This window comes from Hylobates moloch, unplaced genomic scaffold, assembly GCF_009828535.3.
Source record: "Hylobates moloch isolate HMO894 unplaced genomic scaffold, HMol_V3 SCAFFOLD_8, whole genome shotgun sequence".
Classification (NCBI taxonomy): Eukaryota; Metazoa; Chordata; class Mammalia; order Primates; family Hylobatidae; genus Hylobates; species Hylobates moloch.
In genome coordinates, this window is record NW_026652283.1 from 85,592,444 (window position 1) to 85,604,534 (window position 12,091).

Sequence of the window (12,091 nt, forward strand, 5' to 3'; positions counted from 1 at the left end):
AACTACTTGGTAAGAATGTTTTAAATTTTTAAATCTCAGAGCTAATCTAATTAAGCCAGGCTACAGACAGCAAACAGGCAAATAAACGCTAACTAGTTCTAACTTAATATAACATTTTTAAAAATTAAGGAATTATTTTAGAGAAAACAGCAGGAGAGATATAATGGTGCATATGAGATGGCAAGAGACAGACAGGCAGAGCTTAATATACGGAGAGATATAGAGAAGTATATATTCTAATTCAGTTGCCCCTTTCAACAAGTTTAAGCAAAAGGACAAATAAAAAGGGCAGTTTTGCATTGGGATTGTGTTTCTTAGTTAGGGAGAAGAGACAGACCAGTTACAGCTTTATAGCTCTATTTCCAATACTTAAATTACGGAGACTCACAACCTGCCATACATTCAACACCTGTCCTACTTCCCCTAATCTGGATCTGCACATCCACACACACACAACAGCATAGTAAGACCTTTTATTTTCTTACCTATTTTATACTAACCAAGATTTTTCTATATTTTACAGTCTTCCTTAAAATATAATGAATATATAAGGATCCAACATTTACAAAAGCATGTCCAACAGGAATTGTCCTTCTCCAAAGCCAACCACTGTTGACAAACCCATGTATATATTTATCCTCCTCAAAACGTCTATACATATATATGTGTGTGTGTGTTAAGTACATCTTTATATAACTTTGTAGACACACTATTCTGTATGCATGTATATATTTACATATGTGTGTGGATATATACAAGAAATATTCTGCATTTTGGTAGTTTTGTTTTCCATTAAGGATATTTTGGAAATTTTCCACATTGCCACTTATATAGAGATCTACCTCAATCTTTAAGGCTGCATAGTACTCCAGCATATGAATGTAGCATAATTTAATCAGTTATATGTTTGATTTGTGACTTCTAATATTACCATATTGCAATGAACATCTTGTAGATGTCTTTGCATATTGAAGCTGGAGTATCTGTGGGATAGAAACTTGGAAACAAAATTGCTGTCAGTGGTGTGAAGCACTTAACAATTTTGCCATATACAGTATTGCGAAATGACTTGTCAAAGGGGTTGTACCTATTACAGCCCACCGACAGTATATGAGAGTTCCTATTTGCCCTTAGCCTTGCTGATACATCACCCTAACTGTGCTCTCCTGCATCATGTTTTCTCGCTTTCTGCTGGGTTATTCACAGGGTTCCCTCCAGCTATTACCTACTTTCTGCTTTCTTTATGCCTAAAAAGAGTTATCCATACTGGCATTATCCAATCTCTTTTCCTATTTTTTATTCTTTAAAGTTCTACTATGGAAATTCTAAACATGCATACAAGTAGAAGAAATAGAATAGACCCTACGTAAGCCCCTGTGTGTCTGTCACCCAGCATCAACATAACATTCTGCTCATTTTATCTATTTTCTGACAACTGACTTTTTCTCCTGGAGTATTTCCAGGTAAATCCTAGTTAAAATCTCAACCATGAATACTACAATATGTACCTCTAAAGGTAAGGGCTTTTAAAAAAAAAGTCACTATACTATTATTTCACTCAATAAAATTAGTAACTCCTTAATATCATCTGATACCCAGTCCATTATAAACTCTTCTCTAATTGCTTCAAAAATGTCTTTTTGTTTTGTTCAAATAAAGATCCAAACAAGGTTCTTTAAGTTTCTCTAAGTCTTAAAGTCCTACTAACACTTTTATTTTGCAGCTTCAATTTGAAGAAACTGGAATTTTTGTCCTATGGAATTTCCCACATTCTAGATTTAGCATATTAATGTGCTTTTCAATCTCCTGTGTGTTTTTACTTATTAGATGTAGAGGCTTGATTAGATTCACATTCAATTTCATTTGTCTTAGGCAGTAATTCATCATAATTCAACATAGTGTGTTGGGTTCTTGCCATTGCAACACAACAGAAGCATGTCTCATTGTTCCTTTTTCAGTAATACTAAGATTGAACATCGGGTTCAGATGTTATGAACCTAAGCCACCAAATAAATGCTTCTCATCAACTTTTTAGTTCATGCTTTTAGCAGCTGGATCTGTTCCTTCATTAGAGGTGGCAAAATGGTGATTTCCTAATCTTATTCCTCTCATATTTACCTATGATTCTTACACGAAGAACTTTCCCTTATCAGAGTAACTTGATACACAAAGAAGTTGAGATAAATGACTCATTTTTCCCATGAACAATTTTCAAAATATTGAATTGGTGCCCTAGTAACCTCCAAAAGTGACCAATTAGTTTTTAAAATAGCATGATGATCTCACGGCCGTTTTATATATTTCATGTTTCAACCCATTATTCTTTCTGATGCTCACATTTAACCCATCTTTGGCCAATGGAAACCCCTTCAAGTTAGCTCCTGGGTCCTTTTGACATGACCTTACTCTGTCTGCTGCCTTGCTTTCTGACACAAAATATTACAGACTCATCTTGTCCTCTGCCTGCCCCCTTTTAGTGGGACAGTCTGGGTACGAGGGCGGGCCTTACTATTGAGCTGTGATTACTTCTAGGCCTTTTCAGTGAACAAAGCTATGCAATATGTATTTTTCAGAAATAAAAATAAATCATACGATTCTTTATTATATTCTTGTGTCTCTTTTCTCCTCTGCTGAAAATCTTGGCTCTGGATTCCAATGACTCAAGTAAATATTTGTTTTAACACACATAAATACCCAAATGACACTACCAATATCATTGCTAAAAATAAAACTACAGAATGCAGTTTAAGATTTATTTGTGGTTGTTTGGTCTGTAGGATATATTCCATTAGCAAGGTACAGACAAAATACTAGGCTTTCAAGTCACTTGAAGTAATTCTTCTGTGGGGCTATACGACCAACTTGACAGACTGTTAAGTTTGTTTTAGTTTTAAGAGTTGCCTTTTCAAAAAATGTTTATTATACAAAACATTGACAGGGCCTCAAAGTAAAAGGTATGTAAGATACAGAAATAGTTGCCATCCTTGTCTAGCTCCCTACCACCAACAAGGGGATCACTTTATTAGTTATTGGTATAACTAATTCTATTGCTTTACAAAAAAAAGCAAATACATATTTTTTCCATTTGTCTCTTCGTTATACAACAGATAGCACACCATACGTTCTCTTCTGTACATTTTTCATTTCCTATATTCTGGAGATTTCTCCAGACCAGAACTACAAAAATAGTTTGCAGTCCTTTCTACAGCTGTGTAGTATTCCATTGTATAGATATACCCTAGTTCCTTCCATCAATTCCCTATCAATGGAGATTTGGCTGGCTTCTAGTCTGTGGCCGTTAGAAACAGTGCTGTAATCAAGATCTTTGTGCATATACCATTTCATATTCTTGCAAGTGCATCTCATATGGATTCTTAGAACTGGGTCTGCCAGGTTGAAGGATATACTTGTTTAATTTTGCTAGTTAACAAATACCATCCACAAGGATTTGTACTTTTTGGAGTGCCTGTTTCCCTATTGTCTCAACAGAGTGCATTGCCTAACTTGGATTTTCCCCAATCTGACAGGTAAGAAAGGTATTTCCACTATTTTATTTTATTTTGCATTTGTCTTTTTATGCAGATCCTCATATGTTTAAAGACCATTTGCATTTTATTTTCCGTGAACTGTCTGTTCATATCCTTTTGCCTATTCTTCAGGTTCTTCTCAAAGTTTAAAATCCTTCATATATAGGGCTACAATTAGCCCTCTGTGATAAATGCTGCAAATATTTTCAGCTATCCAAAAAAATCTTTTTTCTTCTCTGTCACCCAGGCTGGAGTGCAGTGGCTTACTGCATCCTCACACTCCTGGGCTCACAGTCCTCCTACCTCAGCCTCCCAAGTAGGTGGAACTCGCCCAGGTACTTAATTTTTTTTTTTTTTTTTTTTTTTGTAGAGCCAGTCCTACTAGGTTGCCCAGGTTGGTTTTAAATTCCTGGTCTTAAGCAGTCCTTCTGCCTCAGCCTCCCAAAATGCTGGGATTATAGGCATGAGTCACTCCATCTGGCTGAAAATTCTTCTACAGACTTCTCTTTTTATTGCTTCTGAATTTTCAGTCCTAGGAAAGTTTTTCTCACTGTCAGATTATACAATAATTCATCTACGTTTTCTTCTAGTTAGAAAGAGGGTTTCATTTTAAAAATTGGGTCTTTGTTCTATTCAGATTTCATCCTGTGTACCCTGTGAGAAATCAATTCAATTTTATTTTTTTTCCAAATGGTTAACCACACTTGTCTCAACACCATTTTTAAAGCCTTTTTCTCTGAATGAGACGCTTCCTTTATCATGTACTAAATTCCTAGACTTTCTCATATTGTAAACATTGTGTTATAATATTTAATAGGGTTATCCCTCCTTCCACACTGTACTTTTCTAGGCATCTTCTGGCTATTTTTGTTTATTCTTTCCAGTACTTCTTGTTTTACTGAAATTGCGTATGGCCCTTTAAATATAAATATATATTATATATATGAATGAAGACATTTCAAAAGTGTTCTGCAAATCATATTCTAAAACCAACCTTAGGCAAGGCTTTTTTTTTTTTTTTTTAATTAGAAGAAAAAAGAAGAAAACAGAAGTCATCTTAAGGGAATGCATGGACACAGGTAAAGCCATGTATGGCGGCCACAACACCCAGAGTAGCCTTCCCTAAGAACAACAGCAGCATTTACTGAACATTTGCTGGATCCACGGTCCTGTAGTTAACTATTATACAGAGACTGGTCCATACAAAAGACTCAAGAAAATATACAGCTGTCTTGTTGTGACTATCACAGGAAAATTTATTCTGTAAAATAAAAGTATGCTGTGCATAACAAAGATCAAATTCTGTAATAGATTTTTAAGAAAACATTTAGCACCCACTATATTTTTTTAAATGTGAGGATTGTGAACTTCCCTTCTAGCTCAATCTTCACAAAATTACATATACTACACCTCAGGGTAAAATCTAACTTTAAAAAGAGCTACAACATCTTTCAAATAAAGCAAATTCAGTCTGTAGGAAAATAAATTATCACTTGATATTCGGGTATATCTTTCTTGAATCACTTGGCACATCTGTGGCCAGAAACTCCATTCACTAAGTAAACCAAGGAACTTCTTCCTTCCAAGGGCTGGGACCAAATTTCCTGTGCAAAAACCTTCCTGTATAAGTGAAACCTGTCATTCTCCCAGCAAAGGATAATTGAGATTAGAGAGTGTGTAAAACAAAAATACAAAAATATTACCCAAATTATTTGTACCACATACAGGTTTGAAACCTGGCCATCCAAAATACTAACTAAAAAGACTATTATTGTTCTTAAGGTAGAGAAATCAAGACAACACATCTTGGCGCTCATGCTGCTTCCTGCACTAACCTAGTTAATCTGACAAGTGAGACAAATTGTTCATTGGGAAGATGTTTATATCATGCTTCAGTATAATTTGTCTATTCTTTTGTAGGGGAGAAATGTTGAAAATAGAACATTCAGTCTTTCTGGCAGTTAATCAACAGTGACACAACCTTACATTTCCTAACAACTACAAATTCCCTAATTAACCATTTTAAAAATGCAGTAACAAAACCATTAAACCACTATTTGCTCTAGTTCACTGTTTTTATTTACATAGCTACCTTTCTCCTAGACAAGCAACGTTAGCGAAAGATGCCTTCTTGATGACAATCCTATTCAATTTTTATTTATTTTTTTGGTGAAGGGTTTTCTCAGTAGCCAGTTACCACATGGAGCATTTCACAGTTTCAAAGAAGTTTTCCTCATTTTAAAACTGCAAGAAAATGATACACTTGATGGTAGTTCCTAAAAATATAGTTCAATCAACCTTCTAGAATTTTTGTAATATAACTTCAAGTATGTAATGATTTAATTAACACAATACTCTTAATAAACAACAACAACAAACCCAAGTGCTACCTCATTTCTGGTGCCATGAGACATAATAGCACCACTTGTTTTTCTATTTTAGTGGTTAAAATGTATGCAATTTTAGCACCCATCTACAAAAGTTAGATGTTAATAAAAATATGGTATTACTTGGCTTACTAGGAAGTAACAGTCTTAATATCCCCTTAAGAGAAGAAATCTGTTTCATTTGCTGCATTCTGGGTCATGGAAAAGAATAGTATGAAAGGGGGAAACAAAGAACAGCCTTTTAGCTAAGGCTTTTCAGTACCTGAATCACTGAAGTATTGAAGTCATGTTCCTTGGAAGTGTAGAATTATACCACACATAGGAGGTTCCAAGGAGTTATGTTGTTATACACTGTGTATGTCAGGATAGACCACATTTAAAATGCTGAACATGGCTTAGCAGCCTTAAATATAAAAAAGAGGTAAACTAGAAAAAGTAATGATAGTGATCAACTCCCGTCCTTTAACCAAAAATCTGCCTTGTCACTCCGTTTCAAAAACAAAGTGAAATATTCTAAATAACTGACAAATTTTTACAAAAAAACACACTGCATTTAGATTAATATCAGTTATCAAGACACAATAAATACATGATGGGGAAGACAAAGAAAATAAAGTGCACCTTTACAGTGTAAGAGACTCAGAAATCACTTCCTAAATTGGTAATATAGATTGCAATATAAAAATAACTAGCAAAGTTAGATTAAAAAATTTTCAGCTGAAAAATTACAGTTTTTCAGTACATCAGAGGGACAAATAACCTTTTATTTAAAGGTATTAAATTTAGAGACTTGTATATTTCAATTTTGTGTAGGAGAAAGGAAAGCCATTCTTCCAGAAGGCACTAACTGGTTTAAATGTGCGAGCGAATTCCTAAAGAAAACATGTGCAAAGTATAGTCAAGAAGGCTGCCTGGTTCTGTGTTGTATCCATTACTCTTCATCACAGACTATGAATTAGTGCTGAACAACTCTATCAGTCACCAGGTTTTCCCATCAGAGCTTCAATCAGAGTCCACAGTGTCGCAGATCTCCTTTACTTTCTGGTTGAATTCTTCTGGTTGATCTGCATATACATAATGTCCCGCCCCAAGAATAGCCTGGATAAGGAAAAGCATTCAGACAGTTAGTGAGTAAAAGCATTTAATAAAACAGAATGATATATAAGCAAAGACACTTAGTAATAAAAGTGAGAGACACTATATTTAAATAAAACACGTGAAAAAAAACAATAATCTATAGTAACTATTAAGTATATCCATTAAAAGGATCTGAGAATAGAAAAATCTACGGAATCTCAATAAAATTTTAATATGCAAAAAACACTAAATTGACCACTAATAGAAGTGCCAACAGAGAAACTGAAAAAAGTGACAGTGTGCTGCCTTGTGAGGTGGGAATTACTTGAAGTGCTACTGGACCAGTCCCTCTGTCCATCTCTTCTAATGCTCTAGGGACAGGAAAAGTCACTCAGAAAGGTAGTTCACGGTTTGGACATGAAGAAGTGTGCAGGCCAAACCCTGCACCCATCACATGTGGTATCAGGTCCCCGACTGAGGCTGCAGGTATAGCTCAGATGACCTGCAACACGAGAATGACCTAAAAATTCTTTTAAGGGAGATAATAAAACGGACCTCACCTATACCTAAAAACCCAAATCAAGCCACACAACTTACTATTGTCTTCACATATGAATGTGGTCGTAAGGACTGGATGCTGGTGCCAGAATTGCCATCTATGCAGGAACGGGCGCCAAAGATCACTGAAACTGGAATGTCAGGGTGCATTTTACCAATTCGCTGGAGCATTGGCCTTTTTGCCCATCCATAAGGAATAGTCATATTCTTGAAAGCTGTCTCACCACTTTAACGGCAAGGAGAAAATCACGATGTATGATTTTTGGGAATGAGTATGCATTGCACTGTCACTTCTATCAAAACACATTCATATTTAGCTTTTCCAGCACTTAAGAAAAACCTCAGCTTAAATAGAAAATAATTTACAAGACAGTGTAAGGAACAAATCTCACAGATCACTGTTAGATAAGCAAGGCTGTTGTATACTCCAGCTGATTTTTTAAAAAGTTTTCTTGTAAACCAAAATGCACAACCCTAATTTTCTATCATTAAATTATTTATTGTGGAGATAGTTAAAAATATGTTTTTTCATCCTTATTTAAACTGATGTAGAAGGTGGCTTATCCCCAGGTTCATGGCACCAGCATTTCACCTGCAATGCCAATACCATTACCAAGTTAAGAAGAAACTCAGACAATATACTCTTGCAAGCTCTCAAGATAGGTCTATCTTGCTGACACTTCTGCTATTTTTTTTTTTTTTTTTTTTTTGAGATGGAGTCTAGCTCTGTTGCCTAGGCTGGAGTGCAGCTGCACAGTCTCAGTTCACTGCAGCCTCTGCCTCCTGGGCTCAAGCAATTCTCCTGCCTCAGCCTCCTGAGTAGCTGGGATTACAGGCACGCACCAATACGCCCAGCTAATTTTTGTATTTTCAGTAGAGACGGGGTTTCACCATGTTGGTCAGGCTGGTCTCAAAACTCCTGACCTTGTGATCCGCCCGTCTCGGCCTCCCAAAGTGCTGGGATTACAGGCGTTGAGTCACCATGCCTGGCCCCTTCTGCTATTCTTACAGAACTAGACATCATTCTAACTTGCCTTTTATGAAGAATTCAAGTCTCACTACAATAAAAGTAACAAACTAGGACTACATGAACACATGTAATCATGAAATAAAGAGTACGTGAAGAGTAAAACTTAGACCACACAGGAAAATGAATGATGTTCCTGGGGCAGACCCCTAAAAAAAACTGTTGGAAGTGTGTAGACCTAATCCACCAGACCTGAATGCCTAGCAAGTCACAAAACCTCAATCTCTTGAAGACCTTGAACCTCTAGCCTCCCTCACTCTTGGCAGAGAACCTCTAACCTACTTTATTAAAAAGACTGAGGCTACAGCTACATCTATAAATAGCTACCATGGCCTCAATCTTTTTAATAAAGTAGGTGTACATATTTTCTGCCAAAAGTGAGGGAGGAAATAAAAGGGAGGGAGGCTGTCTCTGCATCTTGCCTCTTAGCCTTTCATCCACACCTCAGTCTTAGAAACGATGAGATACCACTTCTCTGTCTTAAAGTGTGCTCCATGGCTCACCTATACAGAATCACCAGAGTATTTGTTAGAGATGCAGCCCAGAAATGCCAGTATTAGTCTTAGAAATAAACCTCAGGAGTCACATTTCAACAAGCACCCCCAATAATTCCAGTACACAACATAGCATGAGAACTGCAGCTCTCATCTTTGCACTCTATTCTTGATGCTCTTTCTAGAAACTCTAGGGCCTTATCATTCGGCCTCCTCCTAGCCCCCCACTATCGTCAGGCTCTGTTTTCTCCACTGGTACTTTTCACCCAACATCCATAAGTCATATTTTAAAAAAATACATTTGGCCCTCTTGCTCCCTCTGCTACTATGCCCCATTCTCTCTCTTGTAATCACTGTCAAAATACATGCAGAATCCCTCACTTACTGCTCACCCTCTGCAGCTGCATTTCTAATGCTGACCTACAGATCTTTAGAGTTGTTCAGGAGTACAGTCATCAAATGAACTTGAAAAATACTACATAGCATCTCCCATTCACTTGGGAGATTTAATACCCTTCGGTATAGTAAAGGTTCTAAGAGGATTCATAGTATAGACAATCATTTACTTTTGTTTAATCCAGCACCCTCTTTTCTTTTTTTGAAACATTCATACTCAGTTTGGGAAATACTTCTTTATGTGAAATTCTTCAACTCTCAACTCAAACCATCTCTTGGAGATGCCCGACCAAGACTTTCTCAACATATTCATAAGAACTTTGAGGCAAGAGCAAACATCTTACTTCTTAATCCCCCATCAGAACTCAGCACAATGTTTTATACAGTGGGTACTCTAAGAATAGATGAGTAAAATAAAATGCATTAGACACTTGTCCTTTTAAATTCAGTTATTTAACTACTGATAAAAATCTTCTGGACCACTGATATATTTTTTAAAAAGGCCAGGCACGGTGGCTTACGCCTGTAATCCCAACATTTTGGGAGGCAGAGGTGGGCAGATCACCTGGGGTCAGAAGTTCAAGACCAGCCTGACCAACATGGAGAAACCCCGTCTCTACTAAAAATACAAAATAATTAGCCAGGCGTGGTGGCACATGCCTGTAATCCCAGCTACTCGAGAGGCTGAGGCAGGAGAATCGCTTGAACCCAGGATGTGGAGGTTGCGGTGAGTCAAGATTGCACCATTGCCCTCCAGCCTGGGTGACAAGAGCGAAACTCCGTCTTGAATGAATGAATGAAAGAATGAATGAATAAATGAATAAATAAATAAATAAATAGTTTTAAAAAAATAGTCTAAAACAAACACACACACACAGTGAACTGAGAACCCTAACCCTCACCTTGGAGTCTGCACATTACAGTGGTAGATGTATTCTGTCACAGTATCATCTTCGAACATTGAAGAATACTTCCGTTTGAAATCAGGCCTTAAACGCTGCACTAGACTTAAACCTATTTAACAGGAAATTTAAAAAATGCATGTTTTAAATTATAGTTAACTTATCAACTAAATAATATAGAACGTTTTAGTGCTTGTCTGTGTAATGAGTGCTATGTGCACACATATATATATGTATTCAAATATATATTGTAGGTGGGAAAAAGCACACATTCTGATAGCTGTCCTCCTAAAGTTCCCCAAGGAAATATTAATATGAGAATTAAAAAGTATTGTATTTTGACTGGCAGATGTACTTTAGGGCCTCAAAAACATGTAAGTTAGAAGGCACTTTTGTAGGAAAATAAATTCTTTAAACGTGGAGAGTAGCTCATACGTAAACATTAATGTATTAACTTGTATTTCTTCCATAATTATAACACACTAACTTCTAAATGAAGTAAACTGGTATACATAATTATTTCTGTGTGAAAATAAATTCAGTTTCTTCTTGGGACACTAGTGAGACTCCCTGCTAAGGTTATCCCTGGTGGCGCCCACAGCCCCATTCTAGAAAAAGCCGAGGGTGCCTAGGCACAATGGCTCACGCCTGTAATCCCAGCACTTTGGAAGACTGAGGTGGGCGGATCACAAGGTCAGGAGTTCGAGACCAGCCTGACCAACATGGTGAAACCCCGTCTCTACTAAAAATACAAAAATTAGCCAGGCGTGGTGGCGTGCACCTGTAATCCCAGCTACTCAGGAGGCTGAGGCAGGAGAATCACTTGAACCTGGGAGGTGGAGGTTGCAGTGAGCCAAGATCGCATTACTGCACTCTAACCTGGGTGACAAAGCGAGAAAGAAAAAAAGAAAAAAAGAAAGAAAAAAAAAAGAAAAGAAAAGAAAAGAAAAGAAAAGAAAAGAAAAAGCCCAGGGCAAGGCCCACAAGGGAAAGAGGATGAAGAGCAGAAGAGCAGAAGCTTTCTTCTAGTCACACTTTTCTATTCTGAGGCCCCAGAGACTGACTGGTCTCCCTTTCTGCTACCACTACCCCATGACTCCAGCAAGGCTTTACTTCTCTACTGGCCCTCTCTTCCCATCTCTGATGAATTATACAGCTCCACCAAGAAATTCTGTCATGCAGTTGATTCTACATCACCTCCCCACCCCCAAGTGCAAGCAATAATGGGAGGCTGAGGGCATGGCATTAAAGAGCCTCTCCTAGGTGTCCTCCCTTGCCCATCACTGTCTCCTAATTTCTCTTCATACTTTACTTTTCCCATAATGGTTATTTGTGTACCTGTGCTCCAGTAAAATCTATTTATATATCAGGACTATAAAGACTAAATGAAGCTCTTAAGTAGTTTACCAGAGAACGACCAGGCATACTAAGGAGTGGCTCTACTGGGGAGGGCTGAAAGACTGCAGGTGGGCAAAACGTGCCATCTGTAAGAGCACTGAGGCAGTAAAGTGTGGTCACCAATTCAACCTCCATATCCTCCTCTAAGTCCTGCAGTCCCACTGCTCTCCCAATCCAAAGAGAAGGCACTAGGGCAAGGAGGGGCCAGGGTTGGGCAGAAGGGAACAGCATTTATAGTCACCTGCATGACAGTTAATCCCACAACCTCCTCCACACCCCCATGCCTCTTCTCTTTTCTCGCTAACAGAACCCATCTTTTCTTTTT

General features: G+C 37.4%; 1 protein-coding gene across 3 annotated transcripts in view; it reads right to left on the minus strand.

Annotated features, from left to right (window-relative positions):
- Positions 1 to 4,757: 4,757 nt before the first annotated feature.
- ABHD5 (abhydrolase domain containing 5, lysophosphatidic acid acyltransferase) overlaps positions 4,758 to 12,091 on the minus strand; it is a 30,080-nt gene continuing 22,746 nt past the window's right edge. For 2 of the 3 annotated variants that reach the window (XM_032161899.2, XM_058443031.1), the window contains exons 5-7: positions 10,369 to 10,480; positions 7,589 to 7,775; positions 4,758 to 7,012 (exon numbers count right to left, since the gene is read on the minus strand). In XM_032161899.2, coding sequence (XP_032017790.1) covers positions 6,917 to 7,012; positions 7,589 to 7,775; positions 10,369 to 10,480 — 395 coding nt within the window. In that variant the 3' untranslated portion in view covers positions 4,758 to 6,916. The remainder of the gene's footprint in view (positions 7,013 to 7,588; positions 7,776 to 10,368; positions 10,481 to 12,091) is intronic. The other variant, XM_032161902.2, reaches the window with a different exon arrangement.